The sequence below is a fragment of the Ursus maritimus genome, unplaced genomic scaffold (genome assembly GCF_017311325.1).
Source record: "Ursus maritimus isolate PB19 unplaced genomic scaffold, ASM1731132v1 scaffold_10, whole genome shotgun sequence".
NCBI classification, from domain to species: Eukaryota; Metazoa; Chordata; class Mammalia; order Carnivora; family Ursidae; genus Ursus; species Ursus maritimus.
In genome coordinates this window covers 20,968,915-20,991,557 of record NW_024423344.1, presented here as the reverse complement: position 1 = coordinate 20,991,557, position 22,643 = coordinate 20,968,915, and the positions used below count along the sequence as shown (strand labels likewise).

General features: G+C 38.7%; 1 protein-coding gene across 4 annotated transcripts in view; it reads left to right on the top strand.

Moving 5' to 3' along the window:
- RNASEH2B (ribonuclease H2 subunit B) overlaps positions 1–22,643 on the top strand; it is a 67,220-nt gene that overhangs the window by 40,501 nt on the left and 4,076 nt on the right. Inside the window, exons 6-11 of one of the 4 annotated variants that reach the window (XM_040622549.1) lie at positions 2,437–2,501; positions 4,107–4,212; positions 7,385–7,466; positions 9,092–9,134; positions 13,226–13,306; positions 15,954–16,380. In XM_040622549.1, the coding sequence (XP_040478483.1) occupies positions 2,437–2,501; positions 4,107–4,212; positions 7,385–7,466; positions 9,092–9,134; positions 13,226–13,306; positions 15,954–16,067 (491 nt within the window). In that variant the 3' untranslated portion in view covers positions 16,068–16,380. Of the gene's footprint in view, positions 1–2,436; positions 2,502–4,106; positions 4,213–7,384; positions 7,467–9,091; positions 9,135–13,225; positions 13,307–15,953; positions 16,381–22,643 lie in introns of those variants that run through there. The other 3 variants (XM_040622552.1, XM_040622556.1, XM_040622554.1) reach the window with 3 other exon arrangements.

Genomic DNA, 22,643 nt, shown 5'->3' with positions numbered 1-22,643 from the left:
TACTGAGAAGGGTGAAGACCTAACTGATCTCGATAAAATGAAACCAGCCCCACAGCTCTGAAGTCAGCTAGAGTAGGAATCTGGTACCCTGCTTACTGGCCCGGTGACTTTGGATGATGTAGTTCCCTTCACTTGAACCCAGTCGTTTAAGGAGGGGACAGACCGTGGTTTCCACCTGAGATTCATTCGAACATCTGTGAGACATGTATATAAAGAACTTACACAGGCTTGAAGATACATTAGTTTCTGATGCTATTATCATTAGCAAGTTGTCATTTAATCTTTTTTTAAAGTAATATTAAGTATTTGTTATGTGTCAGGGGCTGTGCTTTCGGCTTTGTGTGGATCACCTCATTTAACCGGTGACACCGTGCCCTGGGTGCATCGGAGCCCAGGCAGTATGGCTCAGAGCCTGTGGTCTCCCCTTCTGGTGACAGAGCATCTTCAAGAGGATTAAGGAAGGGCCTGCAAGGGGCTCAGGGAGTGTGAGAGAGGAAGGAAACTGTGGCACATTGTAGAATGTTCTTTCAAGAAATGTGGATCTTAGAGGAAAGAGAGGAGTGAGTAGCAGAGTCTAGGCGGGATTTCTTAGGAGAGACCTCTACACTGACCTTCTTCGGAGATTTCTCTCCGGCAATGAGAGCGGCTTCTGTACAAGTCTCAGCCCACGCAGCAGTGGACATTTATTGACTGACTGCTGTAATGCTCTTAGAATTCCCCTGATTTTTGTACATCGGTGGGATGCTGTCTCCAGGGAAGCTGAGTCCAGTCTCCCCTGCCTTGGTTCCACAGCAGGCTGTTTGCCCAGGTTTGCCCCCAGCTCCCGCATAGCGGACGTTGCCCCTTGGAGTTCTCAAACTCTGACAACACCACAGCCAACAGTCTCTCCTTCGTTATTCCAGGGACACATCCTGAGGAGATGGGTGCAAAGGCCCAGCCCGCACTCCATCATGCCTCCTGTCACCTACAGTGTTGACAACCACAGGCTGGAATGGGGAGGACACGTACAGGAGCTAAGGCCAGCCCCTCTCCCATATAGAAACCATTTCATGGAATGCAAGCAATTTAATAGACTGCAGAAAACAATCCCTGAATAAGCATTTCCATTTCCCACAACGATTATGGAAGGAAGAGAAAATGTCATTCTACATGGCTAGTGAGATCACACGGGAGGAGTGTGCATCTGGTCCTAGGATTTCCAGTGGCCCCGAAGAGCACCCTGCGTGAAGCAGGAGGCTGGGAGCGCAAGCGCTGCCTCTACGATTGCACAGAAAGCAGGAAACTCCATGAATGAAGTGTTACCGAGGAAGTAAGGGCTCATGTCACAGTATGTAAAGCTAGGTGGATTGGGAGGGGAGGAAGAGGAACTTAAAGAGGTGAAACTTGTATCTCCGTTAAGGGCCAAGTCAAGCCTATCATAAATCTAAATTCCCCTGAAATATAGTTATGGTTATACTGGTAATGCACTCAAAGATAGGCATATCTTTTCTTCTTTCTCGCTAGTCCCACCAGGACAGTACCAAGTAGTTAACAAGCCTTGTTTCCTAAATATTTGCAGTGCACTTCACGTGCATCTGCACTTAGTCTCAGTCTCCTTTCTTGGGATTTCCATTCTTACTTTAGAAAAGAAGTCTCTCGGGGCGCCTGGGGGGCTCAGTTGGTTAAGTGTCTGCCTTTGGCTCAGGTCGTGGTTCTGGAGTCTTGGGATCGAGCCCCACATCGGGCTCCCTGCTCATCGGGGAGCCTGCTTCTCCCTCTGCCCCTCCCCCTGCTTGTGCGTGCTCTCTTTCTCTCTCTCTCTCTCAAGCTTGCTCTTTCTTAAATAAATGAATAAAATCTTAAAAAAAAAAAAAAGGAAAGAAGTCTCTCATTGAAAACACTGAACTAAACCTCTAGTTATTTCAAAAACTGAAGGTTGCTTGGCATGTTAATTAGCTGAGTTTTAAAAATTACAGATTTTCTACAGATTCGTTTGTATACTTTTTTCCAGTTTTATTACGAAGTAATTGATACACATCATTGTATAAGTTTAAAGTGTAAGGCATGATGGTTTGACTCACAGGTATTATGAAATGATCACCACAATAAGTTTAGTTAACATCTGTCATCTCATACAGATGTAACAAAAAGAAAAGAAAAATATTTCTCCTTGGAATGAAAACTGTTAGTATAATTTAATGATTTGCTTAAATTCCCATTCATTTAATGGTTGAATGAAACCTGAGGCACCCAAGTTCTGTTTTGGGACTTTTTTTAACCTCTCAAGTATGTTCTCAGGCTTATAAATTGAGTTTTTCAAGACTATAAACTGTTATGAAACATTTTTAAATTGTTGATATTTTATATATATATATATATATATCTTGTATATGATATAACTTTATGAATTTATTTTTTGTTTAATACACTCTTCTGTTTTTTTTTTCTTTAATCCAGAAATAGACAAAAAGAAATATTACAAGTACAGCAAGGAGAAGACAATAAAGTGGCTGGAGAAAAAGGTATAGTACATCTCCAATACCTTATGGCACAAAAACTTTTTAAAAAACTGTTTAGAGAAGGTGCTAAGTCTGAATCCAAAGGCCATTTTATATATCCCGCTAAAGGAGAAAAACTGTATAAAGATATCCAAATATGAAAAGAAATCTTTTACTTTTCATCCTCCCTAACTCATGTATCTCTGGAGTTAGCTTGATGTTTTCCTTTGACCTGCATCCCCATTGCCCATGACCCTCACACTTGACAAAGAAGTTCTCACTACTTGGTGATGTAGATTTGTGTCCTCCACGCCAGGTAGTATCAGGCGGGAGGCACATTTGCTGCTGTCAGTCCTGCTGTTGTCTCAGAGGGTGACGTTGCTCACACAGCAGGGCAGGGAGCTGAGGCAGACAGGATTCAGGCTTCGAGGAAGTGTGTCTCACTCTCAGCGTCCGGTTGCTCGAGGGATCTTCGTGATCCTGAAATCCTAGAACTAATATAAAGTCTAGGGCTGTATTTTTCATACTGATTTAGTGGGTCACAACCAGTATTTCTCATGGAATGGAATGGAATGGAATGGAATGGAATGGAATTGGATGGGATTGGGATGGGATGGGATTGGGATGGGATAAGATGTATTAAAGCATAGCACAGAGTAAGGACAAGTATTAAGTATGGTTCTTTGAAACATTTATTTATATATGTGTCTAAGTATTGGGTTGCTGTGTATTTCTTACTGTGGGTATAGTAGAAACAAACAAAAAAACCACTTTGAAAGCCACTGGTCTAAGAAAATTGTGTACTTTCCCACTGATTAAGAATCTCACCAGACCAGGTTTATTGATACCAAAGTTTTTCAAGTTCAGTGGTTACCAGTATAGTACTGATTCCTAAGATTCTCTTCTATCTTGTGTGTAAAAACATGCTTGTCATATCATGTTACAGGCCACACGGGGAACCTGGAAACATGGAAATGAACCTTGCAGAGTCAGGCCCCTAATATACAAAGTAGTGGAAGGATTTTAAAAGTGCCCCCGTGGTTCACCCTTCATTTGCATTAGTAGTAGTTGAAGAATCAGGGTAAGTGCTGAGAAGGATCTTGGCGTTTAGTTTTTGTCCTTAGCAAATGATAACGACACAAATAACAGAGTGATGTTTATATTTATTGATTGTGTCTCTTTTCTTAAATTCCTAGAAAGTGGGAAATTTATGATTTATTCTGTTTAGAAAAATGATTGCGTATTAACTTTGTGCCAGGTTTTGTTCTGAGGGCTTTACATGAACTCATTTAATCCTCACAACTGTACTATGCATTAGGTACTACTCACGTCCCTGTTAGATAGAGGCACAGAGAGGTTAAGTAAGTAGTCCATGGTCACAGAGCATACCCAAACAGCCCAACTCCAGAGCCAGTGCTCCCATATTGTGTAAGCCTTAAGAAGTCCATGTCATGACATCATCCCAAAATGCTGTGGCCATCACTCATCGTCTGATTCCTGGTGAAGTCTTTTCTAGATCCTCAGATACTTCTTCCTGCATCTGAAATGGATTGAGAACCATCTGGAAGGTGGTGGATTTCTAACATTAGTTAGAAATACCCTGATGTTCCCTTTCTGGTGACTTCACAGGTTCGTCAGACTGTATCAGCCTTAAAAACCAATAACATAAATGTCAGCGCCCGGGTACAGGCAGCTACATTTTTCTTTGGTGACCCGGTTTCCAGTGACAAGGAAGGTAAGTAAATCCTTTTGTCAGAAATCATTTGTGCCTGGAGGAAGTTGCTGATGTATAAATGGCTGTCTTATGATTTTAAAATCTTTTTTTTAAAGATTTTATCTATTTGAGAGAGAGGAGAGAGAGAGAGAGGGAGAGAGCACATGAGTATGGGGTCAGAGAGACAGAGGGACAAGCAGACTCCCTGCTGAGTGGGGAGCCCTCATGGGGCTCGATCCCAGGACTCCGAGGTCATGACCTGAGCTGCAGGCAGACGCTTAACCGACTGAGCCACCCAGGCGCCCCCAATTTTATAATCTTAGTGTCTCAGAAGCTTCTCATTCTTGGCCATGTGTTCTCTTAGATCTTGTGGCATGTGTGCATTTTAATTCAGAACCCAGTAATATTTCTACCATAGATCATTTCTGTCGCTAATGGATACTTAAATCGTGCCTTTGGCAAATATTTATTTTGCGCTAATAGTAATAACCAACCTAACAGCTCTGGCTATCGTTTACTGAGGGTGTGTTGTGTGCCAAGCCCTTTGCTTGAGTTGCCTGTGAACACACAGTATCTCAGCTGACCCTCCCTACAAGTCTTATTTGACAGTGAGAGTCTGGAGGCTGTGCCCGAAGTCCCGCAGCTAGTGAAAGGTGGAGCTGAGCTGCTGATGGAGCTTGCCTGACTCGGAAGCCAACACTCTTACCTTTTTTGTCCTTCTGTTTGTGTGGCCCAGGGTTTCCAATGGGCCGCACCTCCCTGCATCTTACTCTCAAGAAGTGTATGTCCTACTCTTGGTCTTAATATTTTGATTTTAGATGAAAATTGATTCCCTTGGCAATTTTTTTGTTTTAGTTTATTAAGGTAGATTCTTTTGCTTTTTCCGGTATAGTGTCCTCTTATTTTTGTATGTATAGTTGAATAAGAACAGCTATCTAATGCAATTAACATTCTCAAATTGTAGGACAGACACTTTTTTGACTTTAAGCTCCAATTCAGTGTTTCCCTGTTGTGGGCATACAACTCCAGAGCATCTGAGTTTCGTCATTAAAACAAATAAGACTAGGACCAGGGGCCTGTTTGTGATTGCAGGTAATTCAGGCAGTCTTTGGTTTGCAGAAATCTACCTTAAAACACCTTGCACGTATAGATGGTAGAAGACTCCTGCCATTCTGGAAATGGTGGACACCTTTGGCCATACTGAGTGTACCAATTATCACAGTTTTTGATTGGCTTTAACAAAAGAAAAGGAGTTAAGTCAAATGGATGGATGGATGGATGGGGCGCCTGGGTGGCACAGCGGTTAAGCGTCTGCCTTCAGCTCAGGGCGTGATCCCGGCGTTATGGGATCGAGCCCCACATCAGGCTCCTCTGCTATGAGCCTGCGTCTTTCTCTCCCACTCCCCCTGCTTGTGTTCCCTCTCTCGCTGGCTATCTCTATCTGTCAAATAAATAAATAAAATCTTAAAAAAAAAAAAAATGGATGGATGGATGGATCATATATATATATTTTAAGAAGGTGAAGGGATGTTAGAGATTATTTAGACAGATCTCATTTTAAAAGGAAGAACTGTCAGGGTGCCTGGATGGCTCAGTCGTTAAGTGTCTGCCTTCGGCTCAGGTCGTGATCCCAGTGTTCTGGGATCGAGCCCCACATCGGGCTCCCTGCTCAGCGGGAAGCCTGCTTCTCCCTCTCCCACTCCCCCTGCTGGTGTTCCCTCTCTCACTGCCTCTCTCTCTGTCAAATAAATAAATAAAATCTTTAAAAAATATAAAAAAATCAAAATTTTAAAAAATTTAAAAATAAAAGTGAAGAACTGTGGTCTCAGAGAGTAGATGACTTATCCAAGGTCACCCCTCCTAGCTAGGAGGCCACGTCTTCTGCTCTGAATCCAGTGTTTGTACCAATCTCTAAATATAAGGGTCTGGGCATGGCTATATTGCCATTTAGGGCCTAGCCATAAAGTGAGCTTTCCTTTTTTTTTTAGATCTTTGGTTCCGTAAGCTACCAGAAGAGGCAAACAAATAATGTGTCGGCTTTCTTAGCTCCCTTTGTCTTCTCATGACTTATTGGATAATTACTAACCTAGAACCAAGAGCACATTTTAAGAAGGGTCCGGTGGTAACTTTCAGTTCTATGTTGGTAGTGAAAGTCTGTCACTGAAGACTTTGAGATGATGTGCTCTGGGCAGCAGTCACTTTAATGCTTGGCCAATTATTATCTTAGTTTGAAGGCAGAAGAGAAAGAAAAGAAGAAGCAAATGAATATCCCAGCAACAAACCTGGGATAGTGCTTTTAGTGGTTTATATCCCCATATGATTATCCCATATATTAAGTCTGATTATTCTCTAGTATTCTACATAAAACACTGAATTAAAAAACAGGGCTTTACAACAGGTTTTGACTTCTATAACTGCATCTCCTTGATACCACGGCTTCACCTTAGCACTGAGTGTCCAGGTGCTTTAGAATTAATGATTATACATTCTACCGAGCTTGGTTTTTTATGTTTTTTAAGGCATTTTTATTAGTTTGAGAGTATATATAATGTTCAGGACTCTTATACAGCAAATACTTGACAGAGACATCACACATATTACATCTCTTAAATGAACATATTCATTACTATTTGTTAGATTTATTCTATATTGAAACAGACCTAGAAAAGATTAGTCTTTAAAAGGCGTGAATATGTCATATTGTTATAGCTGATCGTGAGCTTTATTTGTATTCAAAGGCCTCAAATAAGAAAAAGACCCTGAATTTTTTTTTAATGATTTTTTATTATATTATGTTAGTCACCATACAGTACATCCCCGGTTTCCGATGTAAGGCTCGATGATTCATTAGTTGCATATAACACCCAGTGCACCATGCAATACGTGCCCTCCTTACTACCCATCACCGAAGACCCTGAATTTTTGGTTTAACTATCGTTTGGTGCACATCTGCTGTATTCTGTCACCTCCTATCTTTGATATCATCCTCTATCATATCTCATCCATGAAACCGCTCACTGCTCTAACACATGGATATTAGCATTCACATTTTACAAATGAGGAAACGGAGGCTAAGAGCTTCAGAGAGTCTCTAAGGCCAGACAGAGCCAGAAATTTGACTATGAAACTACCATAACTGTTACTAATTTTTACTAATTTTTTTTTCTTGCACTCTCCATTCTATTTCCTTCAGAGGATTATATTCGTTATGCCCATGGTCTGATATCTGATTACATCCCTAAAGAATTAAGTGATGACTTATCAAAATATTTAAAGTAAGTATCATTCATCTTTCGTCATAATTAGGAAGTACCTTGGTGCTTCTTGGTTTCCCAGCAATAGGTTCCTGAATGGCTTTATCACATCACTGTTTCTGATCAATTATTCTTGAGTTACCTCCTAGACTCTGTGGTTTGAAGGTGACTTTTAATAGACACTGATTTATTGGAACAAATTGATTTGGTGGATACTGATTGCAGAAACTGGTATTAGGACTAGAATTATGGGTTGGTATGATTTTAGAGGGTAAAGGGTATACACTTTTATCACCAGTTAGACTTCACTAATGTGGTTCTCTGTGATCATTTTAAGAGAAATAAAGATTAGAAGAAAACAAAAGATGGCATGTAGAATATTTTTTTAAGGATTTTTTTTTTTTTTTAATTTGAGAGAGAGAGAGAGAGCAAGAGCGAGGGTGGGGTTAGGAGAGGGACAGAAGGAGAGGGAGAAGCAGACTCCCTGCTGATCAAGGAGCCCGACACAGGACTCAGTCCCAGGACCCTGGGATCATGACCTGAGCCGAAGGCAGACGCTTAACCGACTGAGCCACCCAGACCCCCTAGAATATTTTTGAAAGTTACATTTAAAGGTTTTGTAGCATTTTCACTGTCATTAGATGTTTGCCAAGTACCTTTATTATGCCCAGCCTTGGAACTCAAAGGATGAAACACAGTCTGTGTCTGAGGGCAGAAAATGGGTTTAAGAATGATTTGATTTGTGTTATGTCCTTCATAAAGATATTTAATATAATATAAAGACTTTACTTTGGGCTGAAAAGAATGTCTTTCCTTTCTAGATTTTAGCAACTATTGTTAAGATTTTATGGGTTTGATAATAGCTTTTCCTGATTCTTATAATAGCTTTCTCCTCTGATACATGAAGATAAAGGGACTTCTTAATAGATATATATTTGCTGTTTTTAGCAAATTGCATAGGTTCTACTTTTAAAAACAATTAGTGGAAACTGGTTTCTATAGTAGTTAAAGTGTTTTGAAAGCCTGCTTTAAATTGATAACACTGTCTTTCTGTTTAATATTTCCCTGAGTTTCTCAGTGCCTGTTTGTCTCATTCGAGACCTATGTCTTTGTACTCCCATTATTTTTTTAGATTCTTTTCTTTCCTCTGAAGTGATTAGCTTTTGGTTAAAGATTTGGGGAGAAAGATATGTCAATTAAACTTCTCTTTAATTGATGAAAAGTCAAGTTTGTCTTTTTGTCAACAGTTAAAATAATTTTCGTTTTTAAATATATGCTTGATTCCACTCTATGTTAACTAAATTGTATTTAAATAAAAAAAAATATATGCTGGATTCGTCATTTATGAAGGAAAAAATACTACAATGCCAAAATGTAAATTTATAGAGGCTAAAGAAAAGCAGTTCCATCGTAATAAATGAGTGCTAATTTTATTTTTTAGTTCAGACAATTCCAATGCGAGGAAAATGGAGATTTCTTCATTTAGAGAAATGTCATTCTTTGCACTGAGGTGATTGTCCAGAGGACACATGGAGGTGAAGCTAGTCCATGAAAGCAGCACTTGCTCAGTCCTCAGTTGGTCCCCGTCTCTCTGTTTGCTTGTCTATGAGAAACCATGACTATGATTCTTATTTTTTACTCCATAGGCTTCCAGAACCTTCAGCGTCATTGCCAAACCCTCCATCAAAGGTAAGGAGCTGTGACTAAGATATCTTTGAGGGACCTGGAAAAATAGTACATTTTTACCAATAGGTTTAGTGTGCTGTAGTCCATTTTAAAGCATACTAAATCCGCTTGGGTGGAGTGATGTCGTGTGGGTTAAAGATTGTAATGAGCTCTCCATTGATTTTTTTTATTTTTGTAGATTTTACCTGAATGATAAAAACAGTGCTGCGAAAACCAGATAAGAGTTGGTTGTAGCCAGAGACCTACCTAAAAGGCTCATAGATACATAATTAAAATTCAGCCTTCTTGAGTTAGCCAGGTCCTGCAATTAACTTTATTAATCATCAGGAATACTCGACGTATAACTGAAACTCATTTTGCCAGATCTCATTGTTACTGGCGCGGAGGTGAACAGAGCGTGACTTTTGCAACACAAAGAATCCTTTGAGCAAGGAGAGCCAAACTTTTTTTTCCCTGTGCTTGGAATGATCAGCGCAACTTGTGTATTGCACAAAACCCTTCCTCTTCCAGATGTTCTCACACTGCCACCCACAGCTCCTCTGCTCCGTGGGCTGCAGCTTGTTTTTGTCTCCCAGATACGGAGAGTAGAGAAGCCAGCCCTAAACCACACCTGATGGCAAACCGCGGCGTCCCTCAGTCCAGGCCTGATCTCAGACAAGCGAGCGCTGCTCAGAGACAGGGAAATAAACACATGCACCAGCTCGTCAGTGAGGTCCTTCTCCTGCCAACAGAATAATGGATGCCTTGAGAATGGAAAGTGGATGTTAAAGAACTTTCCTCTTTCCCTGCCTTCAAGGTGGCCAGTGTGCTCGGGATTTTTTTTTCGTATCATGTCCAGTTCGGAGGTGGCGGTGGCTCCGAAAGCACCCGTTACTTTGACTTACACAAGGGACAGAAAATTCCAAGTGCATCCACGTTAGCTGCGGGCCATTTTCAGCAGGCTGTCAAAGAAGGGCCGTGCTTTTCCCTCGGGAGGAATCGTGCTGGGCAGAGGTCAGTTGCTGTAAGACGTCAGGTCATTCTAGGTCAGACCCACACTTCTTCCAACCTAGTAGTTCAGCTCTGACAGTAGCTGTAGGGGCAGAGGCACGAGTGCCTGCTGGAACTAAGAAGAGGGGCATATTTGTTTCTCTCTTAATTCTCTCCTTTCAAAAACGAAGCATCTTTCTTTCTCCCAAATATCTGTCTTCCTTAGTAACTTAGAGATCATTCGTGAATGGATCGAAGCTTGTTCTCGAAGGTTTGGGCCTTTGATACCATCCAGGGTAATATATTTCCTGTGTATACTTTTAACCCAGTTTTCTGTTTGCCTGTTTTAATTTCCAAACTTTAAATCATTTGCGATGTCATCGTGTATGATTTAGATCAGGGGTCAGCAGGCTTATCCTCTAAAGGCCAGATAGTGCCTGAGGCCTCACAAGGCAGATGGTCTCTGTCACAGCTCCTCAGCTCTGCCGTGGTAGTGCAGAGACCGCCACAGACGATTCATAAACGGATGCAGGCGGCTGTGTTCCAGCAAAACTCATTTATAAAAACAGGCGGCCGGCGGGGCTGGGCCCGCGGGCAGTTTGCCAAGCCCTGATTTAGATCTCACAATCCTGTTTCTCCTAAATCTCAGCCTCATCTCCTGGACTGTTTAGTTGCTGCTCTAGGTCTCCCGGTCTATTATGTCTTCCTGGGGCTCTAGTGTATGGGGTGCAAACTGCACGGGATGATGTGCCGCGCTTTAAACAAGCTTAGGATAACATCTTCTGCTAGCCTCCTTGTCTGTGTCCACGATTTGATTGATTTTTACAGTAATACGGTTGATGGTTTTCAGGAAATACGTTCCAGTGGCTGTTAGGTATCTTCGTATCTGTTTGTAATGATAGCGTAAAGCCTGTCATCCTTAATATGTTTTGCATTATTTTCTGACTATCACGTGTTTGCTGTGTGGAAGCTTGGCTTCCAACCCTCGCCCCCTTCCGTCGTTTCAATGTCCCGCTGTGAGCTGGCAGAGCGGAATGCAGTCAGTGGATTGGAGATACTCTTGAGTTCTTCCTTGCAGATCATCTGTAAGAATAAGACCCGTCCTGGCATTAATTCCCGTGGTACTCTGCTGTTTTCTCTTCTCTTTCCAGAACTGTACCCGTCCAGTCACAGCCTTGTTACTGTCTTTCTGAACCCTTTTTCTGTTTCTTCCGAAACATTCCTCCAAATCTAGAGTGGTCTTTTTTTTTTTTTTTTTTTTGAGCCCAACACAGAGCCCTATGCGGGCCTTGAACATACAACTCTGAGATAAGACACCTGAGCTGAAATCAAGAGTCGAACACTTAACCAACTGAGCCACCCAGGCACCCCTGTTTGGTCTTTTAAATAACAACAGTTCAAATAAGTGTAACTTTCGTGGTTCTTTCAAACATACTCAGCATGTGCTGTGAATAACATTAGGAAAAGTTCAGTGCAGAGGCCCACAACAGTCATTTTCTTTTTTATGAGCACTGGTAACTGGTGTCTTGTTTGATAGGAGCCGTTAAAACACCTGAGCAAGTCCATCAACTTATTAAACACTGTATATTTGTAAAGAAGCACTTTCCATCTTAAGCTCTCTTCTTGAATATTTTTCATTTGACTTACCAGCAAAAAGTAAATATGCCCAAGTGTTTGTAATGGCATCAGTAGAACATTTTGCCACAGAGGAGAGCACACCACCGTACAACCTTAAGCTTTTTGCAATTTGAGACAATTATAGCCTTCATCGTTACTACCTGTGAGTTCCACTCTCCTGGCTGAAGATACTTTTCTAGTAAAAATATGCGTCACCTAAACACCCTTTACTGATCTTAATTTTTAAGTAGAAACATATTCTTAAGAAAGTTGCTTATATACACACTTTGCTGGTAGTTCATTTGTGATAAGCTAGTCGTCTTCTTCTGAAGATTCATTTGCTAGAGATTGCTGTGTAACCAAGAGAAGGGGTTGCCGCCCGACGTTAGGTATTTCCAGGGTGCCTCCCTGTCTTTTTACAGTGAAGAATTTCAGGACATGTCATTTTATCCCCTTGGGTTTTATACATGCGCCGTGGCATCTTTTAACACTAACTCTACAGCTGTTTGTTTAGCAAACACTGGGGCGTGGAGAGGGAAGCCGGGACAAATCTGCATTTCCTAGGGAAGATCCACGTTGGGGCTTTCAACCCTGGTGTCTCCACAAAGAGCTTGAAGATCTGCAAAAATCCAAGTTGTGGTCACGTGCAGTCAATTCTGTATGTTAAACATCAAGACTTACCTGCCCTGTTATGTGCCTTTTACACAGGAAATGTGTCACAGTTTCTTCCATAATGTGAACATTAAGGCCACAGTCTAGCTCTTGACAAGGTTCTTACGTTCATTGGTGCAGAATGCTCATGTGAAAAGTGAAAACATGAAGTAAAGGTGGACTGGGTGTACTGGGCCTCATGGAAAGACCACTTGTACAGAAATGGAGATCTCACGCCTTGTCCTCTGCTAAGAGGGCTTAAGTCATTTGTTTAATCTCCCTGTGCTTCCTTCTCTTGCTCGCTGCTTGTCTTGCAAGGCTGTCCTTGTGTGGACAAAATGAGATAGTTGAATTGAAAGGAGGTAAGAACATGAAGCTATACAAAAATGGTAATAACAGAATAATGTCATGCCGTATTCCTAAGTGGACATTACACCAGCCCAGAAGATGAATGAAGTGGGGGTTCTGGCTGGACACCTGGCCCACGTAAAGGAAATTCTTGACTTTGACTTCTGTGTCTGCCTTCACCCCCCTTGACTGTCCTGCAAGTCAGCAGTCGCCTAGATGTCTCCTAGTCCTGGCACATACAAAATATGTGATCAGTACTGCTACACTGCCCAACAGGCTGGGTCATGGACTCACCCTCTCATATCCCCCCCGTCACCGAGGCTGCTTCTCAGAGGGGATATGTGGCTTCATTCCCCCAGATAACTGGCAAAATGCAAAATAAGCCCTTTGCAGGGTGTGCTGCTCCATTTGGCCTTGATGCGGGTCCAAATTGACCCCATTGTTTTTTAACAACTGGATTGATGTGTTGAGGTGACATTTGACATCTCTTCACTGCTCTAACATTGCAGAAAGTAAAGTTATCTGATGAGCCTGTAGAAGCAAAAGAAGATTACACTAAATTTAACAGGAAAGATTTGAAGACTGAAAAGGTATGTGTGTGCAGCCGCAGTGACATATTCCTGGGTTCAGTAGGTGATCCTGCATGAGGACAACCAGGAACGATTTCATGCTTGATTGTGATTTTACAATTTTAACCGTGAAGGATTATTAACTTGCATTTCTGTGACTCGGTAATCAATTCAAAATTGTGAATGACAATGAATATGCCAAGCCAGGAAGACTTTTTATGAATCAAGGCAAGGCAATGTACTTAGCGAGAGCGTGCCAACACTTTGCTGTGTGTCCAGAGTAGAAGGATACAGAGGGAGGGAGCCTCCACAGGTCATTTTTTGTCAACTCTACTGCGTGGAAGCTTCCCAGAACTTACGATGATGACAATAATTATTAATAACCCTACCATTCAGCAATCACCCTGGCAAATATTTTCATAACCTTTCTTACAAAGTTTTATCTAATACATACATTATAAATACATACATAGCTTTTAAAATTGGCATTTTAATGGAGTTATAGTTTTGGGTTCTATCCTCTTCATTCAGCACTATATTATGAAAATGGTCTCATGTCATTAGGCATTCTTTAACAAATTATTAATGGTTTCATGATATTCAATCATTTGTGTTATTTTATTTCACCATATGGAATATAATCTACCTAGTCACTCCCCTATTTTTGGGCACATAGGTTACTTCTGCTTTTTTCATTCTTTGTTTTAGTGAAGTGATAAACATTCTTATTTATAGTCAGTATCTTTGATTATTTCATTAGACACAATTTAGAACTAAGAGTAAGGGCTTAGGAAACATGAGCTCTTTCCATGATTATTGATAGAATATATATGTGTGTGTGTGAGATTGTGATTTTATCATATATATTTTATCATATATAATCTCATATATGGCAATAAATCATATATATATCATATATATGATTGATTATATGTGTATGTGTATATACATATATATGTGTATATGTGCATATATATAAAATGCTTTCCAAAAATGTAGAAATTTTATTCCCAACCATTATAGCTGCAAGATTGCTCATCTTGCTTTCTTGACAACTTTGAATGTTATTTTTATTCTTGAAAATTTTTGACTGTCTAATTAGGGTACATTTCTTTGATGAGAAAGGTTAGTTGTTTTTCCAAATGCTTATTACCCATTTGCATTTTTGGAAATTACCAGTTCATGTCCCTTGCCTGTTTTTTGTATTGGGATAGTAGTGTTTTTCTTGTTGATTTTTAAGAGCTTATTCTAGATTAGGAATTATTAACACTTCACAACACATAGGGTACAAATAATTTTCTAATTTGTGTTTAGCCTTTTCATTCGATTTTTTAAACAGTTTTAAGTGTTTCTGGGGATTAAATGTAGAAATTGGTTTTCCTTGTGATTTTCTCATTATTTTTATGTTTAGAAAGACCTCGCCCATCCCATGATAGATTAACTTCCTCTTAGATTTTAAAACATTTATCCCACACACACACTTAGTGTTTAATGTTTTTTATAAATTTTATTCTTTGATCTATATGTAATTTATCTGGGCATGTGATATCAGGGGATAATCCAAGTTGATAGCTAGTTAGATAGCTAGTTATCTGAATGGCTTCCGTAAGCAGGAACTTTTTTGATTTTCTCTGAGAGAACGAATTCTGCCCCACCCTTGCAACTGCTGCTTTTGTTGTATCTACTTGGGCACAGCCCCAGGGAAATGAGGGATTAGAGCGGGCTGTCAGTTAACTACAGAGGATAACTTGTCTCAAGAGACTGTCTATTTCACCATCCAGTCAAAAAATAAGCCTTCTAAAATGTAAGTGACAGAATGGGAAAAACAAGATTTCAGGGATCATATACTGTGCCCTTAAGAGGTTCTTTGGCAGTGACTTTGTCCCACAGTTCTCAGGGAGACAGATGGTTTCGTGCCTTTGCCTTTGCTGAGTCCCATCATGTGTGCTTGTGCTGGAGAAGCTGAGACGCACCCAAGCAGGATCAGCCACCGTTTACCTTCTGGTAGTGCTAGTTCCAGGACACGGCGCAAAACCACGCCAAAGCAAAACAAAACAAAACAAAACAAAACAAAAAAAAAACAGTGACCAGCAAGAGAGAGGAATTTCAAAGGCAGAGTTACTTGAAATCAGCTTTTTGAAAAGTATTTCTTTGTTGGAGGAAAACTAAGGCAGTTATCCTGCTGGTCCGGGATGCTCTACAGTACAGGTTATTTTTGAATATAATAGTGTTGTCCTTGGTTTCCCATAGAGCCTATGAATAAAATGCAACAGTCCATTGTGGTGAATTATTCATCATGCAGTAATACCGGGCTGGAATTCTTCCTCTGACAATCACTGCCTCTGTCAGTTCCTTTGTTGGTGTTATTGTGCTTAATACACCCTCCAGAATTATTCCCCTAAAATAAACCACTGGTTGTAACATTCCACTCCTTAGAAGGCGGCACTTTTGTCTCCTGCCTCTTCTACCAGATTTTGTGTCTTAGGTCTGAATTCTGAATGGAAATCAGAACTTCTAAAAAAAAATAATCACTCCCTTAGGAAGCATGTTAGCCGCAAATACTTACTTCTCTTCATGAACCTTGAGACATGCATGGCCTTGTTTGATTTGCATGTACGATTTATAAAGGTTTCATTTGTAACAATTTTTCTCTTATTTTCCTTAACAGAAAAATAGCAAAATGACTGCCGCTCAGAAGGCTTTGGCTAAAGTTGACAAGAGTGGAATGAAAAGTATTGATTCCTTTTTTGGTACAAAAAACAAAAAAGTTGGAAAGATCTGAAACTTTGAAAATGAAATCTAGCAAAAATATTTGCCTGTTACATGTTCCATTTTTGTCCTTCCCTCACACCACTGTGCCTCCTGACCCTTAATTACCACCTTTTGGAAAAAAAAAAATTAGGGCAATTTTCAGAGTCGAACATTTCTTGGTATTTGATTTTTGTGTTTCTGAACAAAATATGGGAAAGTCATTGTGTGACTCGATGGCCCGTGGCCTTCAGACTCTTGTTTGACATCATGAAAAGTAATCAGGTGAATAGAATTAACCTCTAGCTAGCATCGCAGTTTCCTCAATAAACTGACATGTGACAATATTTGAGCGTATGCCTGTTCTTTTATGCCACTTTGCCACCTGGTAGCGACAGCAATATGGTTTTCAGTGGGCTGACAGAAATCCGATAACAGCCATCAGAGAAACCACTACTTTTTAAAAGCTTCGAGTTTTTGTTAAATCTTGTGTTGAATATTTTGTTTTATGAATACGTGTTCGTTGTAGAAAAGAGAGAAAGGTATAAAATTAAAATCATAATCTCCCAGCTTGACATTACGCAGAGATCATATGGCATGGGTTCTTATAATAATAATTTTTTAAGGAATTCTAATAGTAATTTTATCATCTTCTTTCTTGGCAACATTGTTTTGTGAGCATTTTTCCAGGCTACTCAGGTATTCTTCATAAATATGCTTTTTTTATGGTGGTCATTTTTAATTATTTGACTGTGTGATTATTTAATGACCGTGACCCTATTTTGGACATTTAGATTACTTACAAATGTTCACTGTTTGAAGAATCAGATTACAAGTGAATGTTTGTTCATATCTTTTATTGCTCCCTTAGAACGGATTTTAGATGTGGGCTTCCCAGTTTATAACTGAATTTTCCAAATCCATATTTGTGGGAAGATCTTTCACAGAAAATGTTCAGGAGCTTGCCCTGTGACACACGGTGGTTTCAGTTCTGTTCTTATTCACGGCCGCCGTGTTAACTTTGGATGTTAGCTTTGCAAATAAGTGGGGGAAAGGGCATTTTATTGTGGTTTTAATTCACATTTCCCTGATTAGGAATAATACTGAACATTTTTTCACATTTGCTTAACCATTCATCATCTTATAGATAATTATCTGTGTATGTCCTCTGTTAAATTGTGCAAGTGTCAGTATTTTTCTTATGGACTCTAAATATTCTATAACTTAAAGACATTAATTTTTGTCTGCTATGCTCATTGTAAATTTTTCTTGGTCTGTAAATTGCCTTTAATTTTGTGTATAATTTTTTGTCATGCAGATGTTTATGGTTTTTATGTAGACATATATATAGAGAGAGAGAGATATGTAAATGGTAACATACCACTCTCTATATAGAGACATATATATATAAACTTTTCTATATATATTTATATATAAACTTTTCCTTTACATTGATGTTATTATACTTAGAAAAATGCTTCCCTTTGCATGAAAGTTAACCAGTCACTTCTTTTCTTCTAATTTTTTAATAATTAATTTTTTTATATTTGATTAGTTAAATCATCTGCAGAATTTGTATTTAAGTCTGCTGTGAGATAAAGCTCTAATTTGATTGTTTTCTCACCTGTTGATTTTTCCATTAGATCCGTACAATTATTTTGTCAGTCCTAAGAGTAAGTTCCAATGGGATTTTTTATTGAGATTTTGTTAGACACATAAATTATTTGGGGGAAAAACAGACATGTTTGTAAAATTCCTTTTTGTTATTCAGGAATATAGTATTTCTCTATATTTGCTAAAATCCTAACCATCCCTTTCACTGACATTTGGTTCTTCATCTTCATATAGGTTCTAAATACTTCTTTTTAGGCACATCTCTAGGTATTTTTGTTGCTATTAATGAAATCTATTTTTTAGTTCGATCTTCTAACTGGCTATTTTGTGGTAAAATTTTACATTTTTACGTATTTATCTTTTAAATAACCAATTTACTAAACTATTACTTTTTTTATATTCTTATTGGTATTTTGATGCATAAAGTATGTAATCTTCAAAAAAAATGTGTTCAATTCTAATAGTTATACCTCTTTTATATCTTTTATATCCTTTTACATGGGTGACAATACCTGGAACAGTGTTGAAGAGTATTAATAGTAGTCAATCGGTCTGATCTGTGATTTGATTAATGTACGTTACCATTAGTTCTGACACTAGCTGTTATTAATATGATAAAAAATATCTATTTTTGAAATTTCCTTTCATACTTAGTTTCCTTAAAGTTTTAATTAGTAATTGGTGTTGGTTGTTATCAAATATGTTTCTGGCACTTTTGAGATGACGAGGGAGTTTTTATCACTGTTGAACTGTACTTGGGTTCCTGTGGTAAACCCTACCTGACATTAGATAAAGAATACCACAGTATACGCTTCTCTGTAAGCCATGTCAAATTTAGTTGTTAGTTAGTTTTTCTGGGCTTTTACTTAGAATTTTTGCATCTGTATTCAAAAGCAATATTGCTATTAGGTTTTAGTGTTAGAATTATGCTACCTTTCCATCTTGACCAATGTTCTGGAAGAAATAATTTTGCTTAGGAATATGAATATTGTATTATTGGGCCATATTAAAGAAAAGAGTAAAACTGTCTAGTACTGAGACTTCTTTTTCGTTATTGTTATAGTCTTTTATCTGGAAGAATTTCTCCCCTGGTCTTTGTCTTACTTGACCTTAACATTACTGAAGAGTACAGGCCAATTACTTGGTAGAATGTTCTGCACTTTGAGTTTGCCTAATGTTTCCTCTTGATTAGATTCAAGCAATACCTTATGGGCATCCACAGAGATAACGATGTATCTTTCTCACTCAGCGCACCATCTCAGGAGTCACAGGTGACCCACTACCAGTTATGTTCACTTTGATTAAGGTGGTGGTAAGCTTTGATGCAGGTGTAGCCACTGTAGAGTTACTACGTTTTTCTTTGTAATTAATAGGCAATTTGTGGGAAATACTCAAACATTCACCCACAAGGTTTAGCATCAACTGGTGATTTTTCTAACTCCTTCATTTCTTCTATATTTATTTCTTTTATATTTAGCTGGCTTTTTTTTTTTTTAGGAGGAATAGCTTTCCTTTCTCTATTTATTTATTCATTTATGAACTTTTATCAGTATAGACTTGTAGATTTTGTATTTTGCATTTTGTCCAGTGGGTTTCTTCTATGACAGGGTATCCCAGGCTCTTGTACTTTTTCTGTCCAAGCTGTGAATCAACCTTTCTCCTGAAAAGCCAGGGTTCCTTTTCATGGAGAATGATATTTAGAAACCAAAATCTAGGCACAAGATGTGCTCCTTGCTTCTATCGAACAATGTGTGCGGTTTTTGTAGATTTCTCTCCTATTCCCTGTTCACTGAGAGTTTTGATCGGAATGGATATGAATTTTGTCACATATTTCTTCCTCATTTATTGAGATGATCGTGTAGTTTTCCTTTAATAACAGATTTTCTTTTAATATGTGAGTACAATGACTGATTTTTGTAAGTTAAAATAACATTATATTCCTGGGATAAACCCTACTTGGTTTATAGTGTATTATTCTTTTCATATACAGTATTGTGTTTTACTTCCTAATATTTTGTTAAGGATTTTTGTATCTCTTTATGAAGGATGTTGGTCTGTGGTTTTCCTTACTTGTAATAATTCTGTCTGGTTTTGGTATCAGAGCAAAACTGACCTCAGAAAATGAATTGAGAAATCTCCTCTCATCACCTATTTTCTGAAAGAGTTTATATGAGATTAGTAATTGTTCCTTCCTTTTATATTGGACATAATTCAACAAATGAAGCCACTTAGGCCTAGAATTTTCTTTCTAGGAAAGTTTTTAATTACTAATTCAATTTCTACAATAGGTACAGAACTATTCTTATTTTCTTTTGCATGTATGTGTGCCAGTTTTAGTAATTTATGTCTTTTAAGAAAAGTGTTTGTTTCATCTGTGTTGTCAAATTTATTGGCATAACTTGTTTCTCATATTTTATCTTTTTTATATCTCTGGATCTGTAGTGATTTTCTTTTTTCATACCTGATTAGTCCTGTGCATCTTTTTTGTTTTCTTGGTTAATCCTGCTAAAAATTTTTTAGCTTCTTTGATCCTGTCAGAGAATCATTGTCTTGTGGCTCGTGTTATTTCTGATGAGACATCTGTGATAATTTTTGTATTTCTTTTACTTTATATTAAAGGGTGTCCCCTTTCCTCCCTGGCTTCTTTTAAGATTTTTTTCTTTATTATTAGTTTTCAGCAAGTTGATTATGATGTGTCGATGTGGTTTTCTTTGTGTTAACTTGTTTGTGGGTCTATTGAGCTTCTAGAATCTTTTGAGTTTGTAATTTTCATCAAATTTGGAAAATTTCTGGCCAGTGTTTCTTTAAATATTTTTCTGCTTTTTTCTCCGCACCCCCTCAGCTGGTAGGACTTCATTTACATGTCTGTTAGACCACTTGATAAGAGCCCACCCATCTTTTCACAGAGTTTCTGGGTTTTGTTTTGTTTTATGTTCTATGTTAGACACTTTTCTTATTATATTTTCAAGTTTACTTTGTCTTGTAGTGTTTCATCTTCCATTAAACTCAGCTAGTGAATTTTTATTTCAAAGATAGCAGTTTTCAGTTCTAGATGCTCTATTCGGTTCTTTTTTATGTCTTTTCATTTCTCTCATTGTGTTTTCTTTAAATACTTCATTATAGTTATAATAGCTCCTTAGATGTCCTTGTCTACTGGTTGTATCATCTCTGTCACTTCTGGGTCTCTTTCTCTTTTTTTTTCTTTATTTTTTATTATGAAATAATTCTAGACATACAGAAAATTTGCAAAAACAGTAGAGTTTACGTATACTTTTCACCCAGCTTCCTCTAACATTAACACCTGACATAACCACAATACAATTATCAAGCCCAGGAAATCTACAATAATGCAATACTATTCACCGATCTACCACCCTATTTGAGTTTCACCTGTTTTTACGTTAATGTTGTTTTTCTATTCCAGAATCCAGGCCATCATCATACATTGCATTTAGTTGTCATATCTCCTCTGTTTTTTCTAATGTGTGAGCCTCTCAGTCTTCCTTTGTCTTGTGACCTTGACGCTTTTGAGAATACTGGACAGTTATTTTGTAAAAATGCCCCTCAGTTTTTGTAACTATGCTAATACCCCGTTTCTCATGTGATCATTTCAAAATACTAGTAACTAATGACTCTAGTAACGGCACACACTGTGTAGCATTTATGGAGCAGTACTGTTCGGAGCACTTTGATCTACGCATCAGTACTTTAGTCCCCACAACAGCTAGAGTCATAGGGCTGGGTGCCGTAGGAGCCAGGATAGCCATAGCCAACCCAGAGGGCTCGCTTCAATCCCTTGGCCCTTTGCTTTTCTTACTTACATTATTTATCTTTTCGATTAATGTCCTGATTTGCGGTAAGCTTCCCAAAAAATCTGCAAACTATAAAACCACTTATGTACACCCACAAGAGCTTCCATCGTTTTCGTCAAACCATACATATTTCTGAAACGGATCTCCGATTACCAGCATTCTTTTCTTTTTTACGTCTGGTTTATCTTCCGTTTACATTTTCCCTAGCTCTCAGGCTCTCTCGTCTTTCAGGGTCCGTACTTCTCTGGTTCTGCACTCCCAAGGAGATTGTCCTCCATCGGGTTTAATGTGGATGTCAAATGGAATTGTGCTTTGTTAGTTTGGGTGTGTTTCCAGTGTGTTCCAGCCCATTCCCAGGACCTGTTTCTCTTACTAGGAGACATAGCCAGACACAAAGGCCATTGGGAAGTGAGAATCTAAAATGTATCCATTTACTTAGCCAAACGTACAGTGTTGCTTTTGTTACATGCAAACTTACGACAATAACAGTAAACAGGTATCTTAATCTTTAAAAATGTAATGGAATGAAAAATGACCAACCATGTTTCAAACCACACTAAGAAGCTTACTTTTAAAAAGTAAAATTGGCCTAAAAAGACCAATTCATTTAAACTAGCTGGATTATTACTGTCCCTGGTTGTAGTCCCGGTCCTGCTTTAACCCTGTGAGCCCAGGAACAAATCACTAGCTTTTCTGGCCCACAGTGCCGTCTTCCCTGTGAAGTGAGACTGGCTCATTGAGTCCTTTTATTTCCTTCCCTGCGTTTGCTGCTACATGGGGAGCCTTTTCTCCTTTATACCCAGGAGGAAATGCTGGAGAGTTAGTATCCATCCGGTGCTCACCATGCATCAGGCACTTCTCTGAATTCTTTAGATGGCTTATCTCATCTGTTTCCCTGAAGAAAGCCTGGAAGGAAATCCACCAACATGCTCATTCTGGCTCTTGTGGTGTTCCTGGCATATATATTTTTTTTCTTCGTTTTTCATAGATTCCATTACTTTGCAGTGAAATGTGAAGAGCACAATGATTGGGAAGTAATAACAAAGGCTAACAAGTGCTTTGCAGGTTTTAAGCACTTTTCATATGAATTTAGGTGATTAATCCTTCCAGAAACATACGGCACCATTGGTATTATTTCCCTGTTTTACAGGTTAAAAAGCCCAAGGTCACACAGCTAATAAAGA